This window comes from Anomaloglossus baeobatrachus, chromosome 5 (genome assembly GCF_048569485.1).
Source record: "Anomaloglossus baeobatrachus isolate aAnoBae1 chromosome 5, aAnoBae1.hap1, whole genome shotgun sequence".
Taxonomy (NCBI): domain Eukaryota; kingdom Metazoa; phylum Chordata; class Amphibia; order Anura; family Aromobatidae; genus Anomaloglossus; species Anomaloglossus baeobatrachus.
In genome coordinates, this window is record NC_134357.1 from 386,353,653 (window position 1) to 386,368,280 (window position 14,628).

At 47.5% G+C, this 14,628-nt stretch overlaps 1 protein-coding gene across 17 annotated transcripts in view; it reads right to left on the reverse strand.

The window, feature by feature from the left end:
• The window catches only part of SRCIN1 (SRC kinase signaling inhibitor 1), a 728,586-nt gene that overhangs the window by 53,756 nt on the left and 660,202 nt on the right, over positions 1-14,628 (reverse strand). For 13 of the 17 annotated variants that reach the window (XR_012754280.1, XR_012754279.1, XM_075350093.1 and 10 more), the window contains 3 exons: positions 12,563-12,881; positions 7,845-8,085; positions 7,588-7,742 (listed from right to left, as the gene is read on the reverse strand). Coding sequence is in view for 15 of the 17 variants with exons in the window: in XM_075350093.1 (XP_075206208.1) it covers positions 7,588-7,742; positions 7,845-8,085; positions 12,563-12,881 (715 nt within the window). In the remaining 2 variants the exon portion in view is untranslated. The remainder of the gene's footprint in view (positions 1-7,587; positions 7,743-7,844; positions 8,086-12,562; positions 12,882-14,628) is intronic. The other 4 variants (XM_075350086.1, XM_075350094.1, XM_075350098.1 and 1 more) reach the window with 1 other exon arrangement.

The window sequence follows — 14,628 nt, forward strand, 5'->3', positions numbered from 1 at the left end:
ACTAGCTTTTCCGAGACAGCCAGCATCCCTTGCTACTTTCCAAGCTAATCAGGACTCAGAAGTTGGCAGCCACCAGATATGAGTACAGCAAAAAAAGCAAAAACAGATAGTGGAAGATCATTCCAAGAGGTCTGGACAGAGTCATTTGGAGTTATTGAACGCAGTGGAAAAGCGTTATGTACGCTGTGTAATGAAAGTGTTGTGTGTCGCACATCAAGTGTCAGACGGCACTTTGACACCAACCACAAAAATGTTGCCCAACTAAGTGAAACTGAACGAAAAGAGTTTCTTGAAGGCAAATTGAGAAAATATAATTCCCAGTCTCTTAGTTTTTGCAACTATCTTTCTCCAAGTAGAACAAATCATCTGACAGCTGCCAGTTTTCAAATGTCCCTGGTCTTAGCAAAACATGGTAAGCCCCTCTCTGATGGGGAAATTATCAAAGCAGCCATGTTGTCTGGGAGTAATTCTCTTTTTCATGATTTGCTAAATAAAGATAAAATTATTCAACGCATCTCTGAGATGCCACTTAGCAGAAATACTGTTAAAGATCGAGTCCAGCGCATGGCAAGTGATGTTAGTCAGCAGCTCACCACTGACCTACAAAAGGCAGCTTGTTACTCAATGTGCTTGGATGAAAGCACAGATGTAAAAAATCACGCAAGACTAGCAGTAATTTTGCGTTATGCTGCTGGTGACACTATGAGAGAGGAGCTGGTGAAACGGTTATCCTTGCCTGAAAGAACACAAGGGATAGATATCCACAATGCTGTGATGGAGGCTTTTTTGTCACAAGACATAAGACCAGAAAAAGTTGTTTCAATTACTAGTGATGGGGCACCTTCTATGGTGGGTAAATCAGCTGGTTTCATACAGTTCTTTGTTAAAGAAATAAAACATGAAGTCATTCAGTTCCATTGTATTATACATCAAGAAGCTCTCTGTGCCAGGGAAAGTAGCAAAAAATTTGAGGATGTCCTTAAAGATGTCACAAAAATGGTTAATTACATCATAGCTCGTGCTCTAAATTCTCGACAATTTCAAGCACTTCTTGAGGAGGTTCAGGCACAGTATAATTGCTTACTTATGTACAATAATGTCCGGTGGCTGAGCAGAGGACAAGTCCTGGAGAGATTTGTAGCTTGCTTGGAAGAAATTAGGCTGTTTATGAATGAAAAAGGGCAGGAATATCCACAGCTCACTGATATGGCCTGGCTTACCAACCTCATGTTTTTCACAGATTTTACACTACACTTCAATGTACTGAATAAACAACTACAAGGTGTAGCTGTAGGGAAAACAGCAGAAAGAATGTTTTGTGATATTAAAACATTTGAGAGAAAACTTCAGGTTTTTGAAAGAGACATTGAATGTGGGCAACTGAAATATTTTCCAAATCTAAAAATGCATTTAGAAAATTCTACATTTGTAGACAGTCTCACCAGCCATCAAGAAATCTACAAGGAATTTTCTAGCATTGTATGAGCTGCAAAGGTCAATTTTAGTAACAGATTTTTACAGTTCAGTAAAATGGAGACAACTCTGTGTTTTCTGACATTTCGAGAGAGAGACAAATTTGAAGATATTGATCTCTCCTGCTTACAATGGTTAGATTTAGGGAATCTTGAAATGGAGCTATTGGAATTTCAAGAAAGCTCTACCTGGAAAAATAAATTCTGTGACCTGCGTGAAACACTTGAGAAGATAGAAGGAATGACAAAGGACAGCCCAGTTAGTTCAGAAAATGAAATCCTTAAAGTGTGGAATTCTCTGCCAAATAATTTTAAGTCAATGAAAGCACTTGGGATTGCTTTACTTACCCTGTTTGGGTCGTCATATTCTTGTGAGCAGCTGTTTTCAGCTTTGAATTATATCAAATCTGACATTAGAAACAGACTAATAGATGACCTGAGTGCAGCATGTGTTGCCCTCAAACTTACAAAGTATGAGCCAAGGGTAGACAAGTTATCAGCATGCATGCAACAGCAAAAATCACATTAATTGTTCAAAAGCATGCCAAATGATTGTAAAGTTCTGTTATTCAGATTAAATTGCCCTCGTGGCACTTCACAATAAATAAATGGGTTTTGTGTTGTAGTTTGGGCACTCCGTCTCTGAAAGGTTCGCCATGACTGTTATAGGGGTTCAAAGTTTATGAGCAATTTCTCATTTTTACAACAAAATTTACAAAGCCACATTTTTTAGGGACCACATCACATTTAAGGCGATTTTGAAAGGTCTACATGACACAGAACACCCAAAAGTGACACCATTCCAAAAACGGCACCCCTCAGGCTACTCAAAACCACATTCAAGAAGGTTATTAACCCTTCAGGTGCTTCACAGTAACTAAAGCAATGTGGAAGGAAAAAATGAACATTTTACTTTTTGCAACAAAAATGTTAATTTAGCCTCAAATATTGCATATTCACGAGGGTAGTAGGATTAAATGAACCCCCAAAATTTGTTGGGCGATTTCTTCTGAGCACGCAGATACCTCATATGTGGCGAAAAAACACTGTTTGGGCGCACGACGGGACTCGGAAGGGAAGGAGCGCCATTTGACTTTTTGAACAGAAAATTAGCTGGAATCGTTAGCCGCACCATGTTGCGTTTGGAGAGCCCCTGAGGTGCCGAAACAGTGGAGCTCCCCCATATGTGACCCCATTTTGGAAACTAGACACCTCATGGCATTTATTTAGATGTTTATTGAGCACTTTGAACCTCTGGGGGCTTCACAAAAGTTAATAGAGTTGAGCCGTGCAAATAAAAAACATTTTTTTACCACAAAATTGTTACTTCAACCAAGTAGATTTTTTTTTCACAAGGGTATCAGGAAAAATTGCACCATAAAATGTATTGTGCAATTTCTCCTGAGTACACAGACATCTCATATGTGGTGGAAATGAAAGGTTTGGGCGCACAGCAGGGCTCAGAATGCAAGGAGCGTCATTTGACGTTTCAAACGCAAAATTGTCTGGGATAATTAGGGTATTCCATGTTGTGTTTGGAGACTCCCTGAAGTGCCAAAACAGTGGAGTTCCCCCACATGTGACCCCATTTTGGAAACTAGACCCCCATGGCATAGAAAAAAAAATAGGGCGCACGCACAAATGTTCTGCAAAAAGGGGGGGGGGGACAACTAGGTGGGATGGAAAAAAGAAGTCCTGTCCAAAGTCAAGTACGACTGCAGGACGATTGCTGATCAGGTACCTAATTGTACATGTTTTGTTTTTTTTATTTGGGGTGCACAAAAAAAGCAAAAACTAGAGCAACAATTACGTAGCTGATCAGCACTTGGCGGAAGGCAGGTGGGGGAGGAGGGGGGGAGAGGGAGTGGGAGATGCGATTGGGGATAGTTAGAAAAGAGCCACGAACAATACTTACAGGATGGATCAGAACAGCGGCAGATTGGGGGGCGGCAGATTGGGCGGCGGCAGATGGGGGGGCAGCGGCATATAAAGGCAGCATCTGTGAATGTGAGACGGCGGCGGCTGGGATAGGGTGGGGGCAGATGGGAGAGGGCGCAGTGGATGCAGGAGCGGCAGAGGATGGGGGGAAGGGGAGTGGGAGGTGAGATTAGGGATAGTTACCCTACAGGATGGATCTAGGCAGCAGGATCACAGGAGATGAAGGAGGCAGCAGATCGGGGAGGGTGAGAGGTGGGAGAGGGAGCACAGAGCAGATCACGGGGGAGACAGGTGAGCAGAGCACAGAGCACGGGGGTGAGAGGTGAGGGAGCGCAGATCACGGGGGAGACAGGTGAGCAGAGCGCAGATCACGGGGGTGACAGGTGAGGGAGCACAGATCACGGGGGTGACAGGGGAGGGAGCACAGATCACGGGGGTGACAGGGGAGGGAGCACAGATCACGGGGGTGACAGGGGAGGGAGCACAGATCACGGGGGTGACAGGGGAGGGAGCACAGATCACGGGGGTAACAGGGGAGGGAGCACACATCACGGGGGTGACAGGTGAGGGAGCACACATCACGGGGGTGACAGGTGAGGGAGCACACATCACGGGGGTGACAGGTGAGGGAGCACACATCACGGGGGTGACAGGTGAGGGAGCACAGATCACGGGGGTGACAGGTGAGGGAGCACAGATCACGGGGGTGACAGGTGAGGGAGCACAGATCACGGGGGTGACAGGTGAGGGAGCACAGATCACGGGGGTGACAGGTGAGGGAGCACAGATCACGGGGGTGACAGGTGAGGGAGCACACATCACGGGGGTGACAGGGGAGGGAGCACAGATCACGGGGGTGACAGGGGAGGGAGCACAGATCACGGGGGTGACAGGGGAGGGAGCACAGATCACGGCGGTGACAGGGGAGGGAGCACAGATCACGGCGGTGACAGGTGAGGGAGCACACATCACGGCGGTGACAGGGGAGGGAGCACACATCACGGGGGTGACAGGTGAGGGAGCACAGATTACGGCGGTGACAGGGGAGGGAGCACAGATCACGGGGGGTGACAGGTGAGGGAGCACAGATCACGGCGGTGACAGGTGAGGGAGCACAGATCACGGGGGTGACAGGGGAGGGAGCACAGATCACGGGGGTGACAGGTGAGGGAGCACAGATCACGGGGGTGACAGGTGAGGGAGCACACATCACGGCGGTGACAGGGGAGGGAGCACACATCACGGCGGTGACAGGGGAGGGAGCACACATCACGGCGGTGACAGGGGAGGGAGCACAGATCACGGCGGTGACAGGGGAGGGAGCACACATCACGGGGGTGACAGGTGAGGGAGCACACATCACAGCGGTGACAGGTGAGGGAGCACACATCACGGCGGTGACAGGTGAGGGAGCACACATCACGGCGGTGACAGGTGAGGGAGCACACATCACGGCGGTGACAGGTGAGGGAGCACACATCACGGGGGTGACAGGGGAGGGAGCACACATCACGGGGGTGACAGGGGAGGGAGCACACATTACGGGGGTGACAGGGGAGGGAGCACACATCACGGCGGTGACAGGTGAGGGAGCACACATCACGGGGGTGACAGGGGAGGGAGCACACATCACGGGGGTGACAGGGGAGGGGGCGGGTAGCTGACCACGGGGGTGAGAGGTGGGGGGAGCGTGCAGCACATCACGTAGGGGAGGGGGCGAGCAGCACATCACGGAGGGGAGGGGGCGAGCAGCACATCACGGAGGGGAGGGGGCGGGCACCGATCACGAGGGGGAGGGGCCGGGCAGCAGATCGGAGGGAGCGGTGGCACTATGACAGATGGAGGAGGACAGGGATCGCGCAGCACATCACGGAGGTGAGGGAGCGGGCACCGATCACGAGGGGGAGGGGCCGGGCAGCAGATCGGAGGGAGCGGTGGCACTATGACAGATGGAGGAGGACAGGGATCGCGCAGCACATTACGGAGGTGAGGGGACGGGCACCGATCACGAGGGGTGAGGGGCCGGGCAGCAGATCGGGGGGAGCGGTGGCACTGTGGCAGATGGAGGGCGACGGCAGCGGATCGGGAGGTGTGGGGGTGAGGGTGCGGGCAGCAGATACGAGGGGTGGGGGTGCGGGCAGCAGATCGGGAGACAGGTGGCAGATCACGGAGGGCAGCGGTGGCGGATCAGGAGGTGTGAGGGTGTGGGCAGCAGATCGGGAGACAGGTGGCAGATCGCAGAGGGCGGCGCAGATCAGGAGGTGTGGGGGTGAGGGTGCGGGCAGCAGATACGAGGGGTGGGGTGCGGGCAGCAGATCAGGGAGACAGGTGGCAGATCGCGGAGGGCAGCGGCGGATCGGGAGGCTTTTCGCCAGTTTCATACAGTGCAATGGCGGCGCGGCAACTTCCGGGTCCCATGCTCCGGTCACATAACAGCATGGGACCGGAGCTTGTCGCCCTGCCATTGCACTGTGTACACTCACTGTACTGGCGTGCTGCAGAAACCGACAAGTGAAGCTGATGGGGGCGGTCACCGGCAACAGGTCCACTGTGATTGGAGAAATCGGTCACAAGGCCGATCTCTCCAATCAGAGCTACTGGAGCTGGGGGAGGGTGATCCAGTGAGGTCACCCAGCTCCAGCCAATGGCCAGTGCTACAGCTGCACTGGCCAGGGCTGGATTTCAATGTTTCAGTCACTTTAAATGGCTGGAACATTACAGTGGCTGTGATTGGTTGAGCGGCGTTTGTCAGCCAATCACAGCCTCCGTAGGTCCGGGGAGGAGGCACCACCCCTCCTGAGGTCAGGAACAGGTCCCCTCCTCCCCGAATCTGCGGTTTATGTTAACATATTGCAGTCACCGGAGGCTCCGGTGCCGCGATTCCGCCATGACGGAAAGATCCGTCCTTGGTCGTTAAGGCCCAGGGCACACGGACGGATCTTTCCGTCCATGGTCGTGAAGGGGTTAATACAGATTATGCCATCTATGTATATTACACCTTGCCAGGCCTTCATAATATTCCAACAACATGAGGCCTATAATCTGGGCTAAATCGGAACCATCAGCCATGCCGAGCACCACATAATGGGTACAGCCACCCATACAACCCTACTTCTATCACCCCTCTTGCAAAAATAATCTTTTGAAAATGTGCAATTGTAAAATGTTATAACATTGTTCTTACAATACATGTAAACTGGTGACCCTGGGAACTCGCAATCAGAGGCAAGAAGGAGTCTTACATGACAGCTTCCTCCATCATCAATTATTAACTTTTTTAGTGTTTGTTTTAGATTTTGTAAAGTGAATAACTATCTAAAAACCCTTTGTGCATGGCCTCATGGTGTTGGAGAAATTAATAAAAAAAGACCCCTTCTGGAGTGTTGCTGCCGTTCTGTACTCAGCACTGTTTTACCCATCAGTTTTCATCTGGTTCAGCTGGAGCCTTTATATTTTGCCCAAATAAATGACACGACTGCGCGATATTAATGCCAGGAGACTGGCAGGGCAACCAGTGCTGAGCATTAAAGAGCAGCACTGTGTAATTTTTTTGCTAAGTAGTGGACATCCCCTATAAATGTGAAAATAAGAATTCCCTTCTGGTTACCCTCAGGATAGTGGTGTAAGGGTTATTGCCGCGCTGCCGTGAATGAGAGAAAACTACAAAATGTGATGGTGATTTTTTTTTTTTATATTAACGCGTTTCGGAGATATCTTCTACTTCATCAGTGCTTTTGACCTGATGAAGGAGATATCTCTGAAAGGCGTTGTTAATAAAATCAAATTTTCTTGGCGTTTCCTCTCATTCATGGCAGCATGGCCTTAACCCTTCCACCACCATCCTGAATTTACTTCCACGTGTGGCTGCAGCAGCTGTGTACTACGCCAGTATACGGGTTGATACTATCACAACCCATTAAGGTGAGCCTCTCTCAGCACTTTAACCCTAGAACGCGCCACCATAGAAAACTACCATACAAAACAAGTGACCTAGCAGGCCTGCGAGGCCCCAGGTATGCGTTCTAGGGTTAACCTCTTTCACTCACCTGGATAAGATCCTATGTGCGCTTCTTTGCCATCCAGCCTTTCTACAGACTTATGGTTACCCTTTCAGTTTTCTAACAATCTTCATTTTGCATATAATCTGTTACATTGCTTCTTTTCCGACTTTTCTCACCTTGATGAATGCGGCATCTTTCTTGCTGGTGACGATCACTTCTCCTGTACGAGTGGTGGTGATCCCATGTGAGGATGGAAAGCTGCGACGGGGTGGAGGAGGAGGAGGGGACTTAGATGGCTTTTCAGTCCTGTATCTGGGGACTGTCAGTTCATCTGTAAGTTAAGAAACCAGGAAATAATGTACCAATACCACAACAACTTTGTACATTTTTATACAGCACTTCCACCATCCACATGTGCATTTCTGTGCCTTACCAGAGCCTCTTCTCCCATTGGGATCTAATTTGGTGCTAAGCTTTTGTGCTTGTTGTGGCTTGTTAACACGGTGCTCTGGGGTAGATGCTGCACTTCCACTTGGTTTATGCTTGGCAGCAAAATCCAAGTCTGGAATAGCCTTCATGAGCTCGGCCTGGGTCTCTTCTAGTAGGCGGTTGATGTCTTTGGCACTGTACTGCGTCAGTGCTGCTCGCTTCTCCTCCCAATCTCGCTCAGCTGCCTAATGTAGGGAGAAAGGAAAATCCCATGTAGGTGGAGTAATAACTGGTCACATACAATACAATGATGAACATGATGGTTTATATCAGGGGTCTCAAACACGCGGCCCGCGGGCCGCATGTGGCCCCTGAGGCTGTTTGTTGCGGCCCGCAGACCCCGTGACAAATCGCGGCTCTATGCTGAGGGTCGGCGCCGGCAGGAACTTTACTGCATTTGAATCCATCTGCGGTGCCGCGCAAGGAGCTGTCAGTTCTATCCCAGTTGCTGCTGCTGTCTGCCAATCAGATGCAAGGAGGTGACGTCATACAGCGACGTCACTTCCTTGCATCTGATTGGCAGGCAGCATCCATTGGTCCAGACACAGCTCCTCTGCGCTGCACCGCAAATGGATTCAAATGCAGTGAAGTTCCTGCCGGCGCCGACCCTCAGCACAGAGCCGCGATCATCACGGGCCGCGACAAGCAGGTAAGGTACGTGCATGGACACAGCGCGTCCTGATCGGCGGGGCCGCAAGTCTACTCCTTAGGAGACCGCAGCTGCCCGTGCCTGCGATCAGGGGTTCGTGCCGCTGCGGTCTCCTCGCTGTGCTCTGCCTAGGGAGGACGCTTAAGACGCCGCAGCATAAAGTCACATGCTGCGGCCTCTGGAAGCCACACCGCAGTTCCGTTTTCACTGCGGGCCGTACACGCACAGTGGGCATGGGATTTTTAGAAATCCCATGACCACTGTGCTTTTACCATACATAGCAGGGTTTTGGACGCAGCTGAAGCATGCTGCATCCAAAACTCTGCAAGTACTGATCGTGGGCACACAGGGAACGGAGGAAAGGTGAGGAGATTTTTTTTTTTTGTTTGTGTATTACTAAAGGATGGGCAGAATACTACAGGGATGGCCACAATACTACAAGGGTGGGCAGAATACTACAGGGATGGCCACAATACTACAAGGGTGGGCAGAATACTACAGGGATGGCCACAATAGTACAAGGGTGGGCAGAATACTACAGGGATGGCCACAATACTACAAGGGTGGGCAGAATACTACAGGGATGGCCACAATACTACAAGGGTGGGCAGAATACTACAGGGATGGCCACAATACTACAGGGATGTGCAGAATACTACAGGGATGGGCAGAATACTACAGGGATGGGCAGAATCTACAGGGATGGGCAGAATACTACAGGGATGGGCAGAATACTACAGGGATGGCCACAATACTACAAGGATGGGCAGAATATTACAGGGATGGCCACAATACTACAAGGGTGGGCAGAATACTACAGGGATGGCCACAATACTACAGGGATGGGCAGAATACTACAGGGATGGGCAGAATACTACAGGGATGGCCACAATACTACAGGGATGGCCACAATACTACAGGGATGGGCAGAATACTACAAGGATGGCCACAATACTACAGGGATGGCCACAATACTACAAGGATGGGCAGAATATTACAGGGATGGCCACAATACTACAAGGGTGGGCAGAATACTACAGGGATGGCCACAATACTACAGGGATGGCCACAATACTACAGGGATGGGCAGAATACTACAGGGATGGGCAGAATACTACAGGGATGGGCAAAATACTACAGGGATGGGCAGAATACTACAGGGATGGCCAGAATACTACAGGGATGGCCAGAATACTACAGGGATGGCCACAATACTACAGGGATGGGCTGAATACTACAGGGATGGGCTGAATACTACAGGGATGGCCACAATACTACGGGAATTGGCAGAATACTACAGAGCACAATACTACAATGATGAACACAATACTACAAGGATTGGAACAATATTACTGGGCACAATACTACAGGGCACAAGGATGGGCACTATACTACTGGGCACAATACCACAAGGATGAGCACCTTACTACAGGGCACACGGATGGGCACATTACTACAAGATTTTGGCTAAGATTACTATATGATGCTGCTAATTGTAAAGTAATTACAAGGTGATAAAATGTAAAAAAAAAAAATCCTAAAGCATGACTTTTTTTATTTACATTAAAAATGCTTTTCTGTATATAAACTTAACAAAAAAAGTGCACGTTTGTTATAATAAACAAGCGAAAAATGTTTACAAAAGTGATCCAAGATGTATAGAAAAAAAAAACATGGATTCATTAAAAATGTTCACTTTTTCCTGCAAATAATGCGTTCCCCCTCATTTTTTTTTTTCTATATGCGGCCCATACACCCAGCTGAGTTTGAGACCCCTGGTTTATATACACTTTTTAAGGCCTATCACAGAAGCTCAATCACTAAATAAATGGGATAATTGAATGGCTACAACTGCATTGACGTTCTTTGAATCACATCTAGGCACATTGCTTCTACACACTCTTCAAAAATTCGTAAATGACAACTAAATGTATTTTGAGTGCAGAGTTTAGATAATAAAAATAATTTTTATTTATATAGCGCCAACATATTCCGTAGCGCTTTAAAATTCAGAGGGGACATGTACAGACAATATGAGACAATACAAATAACAAAATTCAGATACCAAGAGGAGTGAGGGCCCTGCTCGTAACTTACAGTCTATGAGGAGATAGGGAGGCACAAAAGGCGAATGAGGGAGAAAAGCTTGTTATATATGGTCCAGCCATCGATTTAATAGGGGATTCAAAAACAGCTTGGTGGACCGGTCGCCAGCCAGAATTTATACAGGTTCAGAGTGTAAAAAAAGTACATGGAGGGAGAGGAAGGAACCAGAAGATACAGGGGACAAGAATTGGAAGTAAGTTTTATGAAGGGCAGAAAGAGACTAGATTAGATGAGGAGGTCAGGTGATAGGCTAGTTTAAAGTAATGCGTTTTTAGGGCTTGCTTAAAGGTGGGGATGTTGGGAATTAATCGGATTGTTCTTGGTAGTGTGTTCCAGGGCATAGGCGCAGCTCGTGAGAAATCTTGAAGACGGGAGTGGGAGGTTCGAATTGTTGAGGATGTCAGTCTTCGGTCATTAGCAGAGCGGAGGGCACGGGTGGAGTGATAGACAGAGATGAGGGAGGAGATGTAGGGTGGTGCAGAACCATGGAGAGCTTTGTGAGTGAGAGTGATAACTTTATGTTGGATTCTGTAGCGGATAGGCAACCAGTGTAATGATTGGCACAGAGCAGAGGCATCAGTGATGCGGTTGGAGAGGAAAAAAATCCTGGCTGTGGCATTCAGAATGGATTGGAGAGGGGAGAGTTTAGTAACAGGGAGACCAATTAGTAAAGAATTACAATAATACAGGCGAGAATGAATAAGAGTGACAGTAAGAGTTTTTGCAGAGTCAACAGTAAGAAAAGGTCGAATTCTAGAGATGCTTTTGAGTTGGAATTGAAATGAATGAGCGAGTGAATGAATATGGGGAGTGAAGGAGAAATCAGAGTCAAATATAACCCCAAGACAGCGGGCGTGCTGCTGGGGCGTAATGGTAGAGCCACACACAGAAATGGTAATATTGGGTTTCAGAAGGTTGGGGGAGGGAGGAAACATGAGTTCAGTTTTTGACAGATTCAGTTTTAGATAGAGAGAGGACATGATGCTGGAGAAAGCGGACAGACAATCGGTAGTATTTTGTAATAGTGCAGGGGTGATGTCAGGAGACAATGTGTACAGTTGGGTGTCATCAGCATAGAGATGGTACTGAAAACCAAATCTGCTGATCATTTGTCCAATAGGGGCAGTGTATAGAGAGAAAAGTAGGGGGGCTAGGACTGAACCCTGAAGAACCCCGACCGTAAGGAGAAGAGGAGAGGAAGAGGAGCTGGCAAAAGATACAGTGAATGAGCGATCAGAGAGGTAAGAGGAGAACCAAGAAAGAACGGTGTCCTTGAGCCCGATAGAGCAGAGCATAGTGAGGAGGAGCTGATGATCTACAGTATCGAATGTAGCTGAGAGATCCAGGAGGATCAGCAGGGAGTAGTGACCATTAGATTTAGCTGTTAGTAGATCATTAGAGACTTTAGTAAGAGCAGTTTCAGTAGAGTGCAAGGAGCGGAAACCGGATTGTAGAAGGTCAAGGAGAGAGTTATTTGACAGATAGCGGCTTAAACGGGAGTGGACCAAGCGTTCCAATAGTTTGGAGATGAAGGAGAGATTAGAGACAGGTCTGTAGTTAGCGGCACAATTTTGGTCCAGGGATTTTTTTTTAAGTAATGGGTGTTTGCTGGCATGTTTGAAAGAGGAGGGAAAGACACCAAAGGAGAGATTGGATATTTTAGTTAGGTGAGTGGTGACAGCTAGGATGACAGATTTAAGGAGATGTGAGGGAATCGGGTCACTGGTGCAGGTAGTAGGGCGAGAAGATGCGAGGAGCCTGGTGACTTCATCATCTGTGACTGGATCAAAGAGTGACAGTGAGCTAGATGTATATAAAGATTAAATATATTTGCACCACTAGTCGTCAATTTACTGCATCTCTAAAATCATTGTTGACCTTGTACATGTGTTATCAGCAGTACTTACCTCAACGGAAACGGATTTCTCTGCTCCCACCTTCTTGTTCTGTGTCTCTGGGACTGTCTGAGTTTTCACGGTCACCATCTCCCCTCGGGATGGGGTACTAGTGTGAGAAGCAGCATCAGTATGACAGACAGGTTCCCAGTTGGGTGTCTGAGACTCATTAAGCTGTGAGAAGTTTGTTGGGGGGCTACAGGGAAGCTCAAAATCTGTGCTTTTAGAGAACTCTCCATCAGTTGCCATTTTCTTGGGAGAGGGATTATGAAGGTTCACTGGAGTGTTCCAAACACCTTCATCTACTTGCCTGGAGAACATAAGAGGACACCTTAAACCATAGAAAAAAGTGACACTTAGAATAAAAACCTAAAGGAGCTTTGCACATGGAGTGAGCTACAGGATTTTACCTTCAAAATACATTTTCACAAGAAGTAGCTAAACTCCCCAATTGCCTTTAGCAGATCTTTCTAAGGAAATGATTAGGTCTCCAGTGCTACTCTATATACAAAGCCATAGAATATGTAGTGAGAGCAATAAAGTGAACACTTGGAAGTACGGCACTCCTGGGATACTGAGGGTCCTACCTTGTGATTCCAGCACTTTTTACTAGATAATGAAGATAATATTTATTTGTGTTATCCAATTCACAGTGTAAAAAAGTGATATTTTATTCTTCAGGACCTTTAACCCCTTCAGCCCCGGGGCACTTTCCGTTTTTGAGTTTTTGTTTTTTGCTCCCCTTCTTCCGAGAGCCGTAACTTTTTTATTTTTCCGTCAATCTTGCCATACGAGGGCTTGTTTTTTGCGGGACAAGTTGTACTTTTAAATGAAACCATAAGTTTTACCATATGGTGTACTGGAAAACAGCAAAAAAATTAGAAATGCAGAAAAATTGCAAAAAAAGTGTGATGGCACAATAGTTTTTGGGATGTTTTATTCACGGTGTTTACTATATGGTAAAACTGATGTGTGGGTATGATGCCTGAGGTCGGTGCGAGTTTGTAGACACCAAACATGTATAGGTTTACTTGTATCTAAGGGGTTAAAAAAAATTCACAAGTTTGTCCAATAAAAGTGGCGCACGTTTTGCGCCATTTTCCGAAACACGTAGCGTTCTTATTTTTTGGAATCTATGGCTCAGTGACGGCTTATTTTTTGCATCTCGAGCTGACGTTTCTAATGGTACCATTTTTGCGCAGATGCTACGTTTTGATCGCCTGTTATTGCATTTTGCGTAAAACTTGCGGCGACCAAAAAACGTAATTTTGGCGTTTGGAATTTTTTTGCCACTACGCCGTTTACCAATCAGATTAATTGATTTTACATTTTGATAGATCGGGCACTTCTGAACGCGGCGATACCAAATATGTGTATATTTATTTATTTTTTAACCCTTTAATTTTCAATGGGTGAAAGGGGGTGATTTGAACTTTTATGTTTTTTGGGTTTTTTTGTTTTTTTTTAAAACTTTTTTTTGTTTTACTAGTCCCCCTAGGGGGCTATAGCGATCAACAATCCGATCGCTATTATCTATCTGCTGAGCACAGCTATACAGCTGTAAACAGCAGATACAGTCACTTTCTTTTTCCCTCTGCTCTTGGCCGAGGGAAAACGAAAGTGAAACATCATAGCTGCAGGCGTCATCACATGACCCTGTGCTACGATGGCAACCAGCGATAGTCACGTGATCACGGACGTGACTTCCGGTGGGGGCGGCGGTAAGTAAAAAACATGGCCGCGCGCATTTAGATCTTGCTGCCAGACTTTGGCACCAAGATTTAAGGGGTTAATGGCCGCGGGTGGAAGCAATTCCACCCGCGGCTAGCAGGCACACATGTCAGCTGTTGAAAACAGCTGATATGTGTGCCGACCGCCGCCGCCTGCCCGCGGGAGGCGGCGGGCTTAACGGGACACGCTCCATGACGGATATATCCGTCCATGGTCGGGAAGGGGTTAATACACATAAACACAGTAAACCTCCTTCACTGTAGAGGCACGTTCTCCGAAACGTTACTTTTTTACACTGTGAACTAGGTAACATGAATAAATATTATCTTTTTCATCTATTAAAGAGT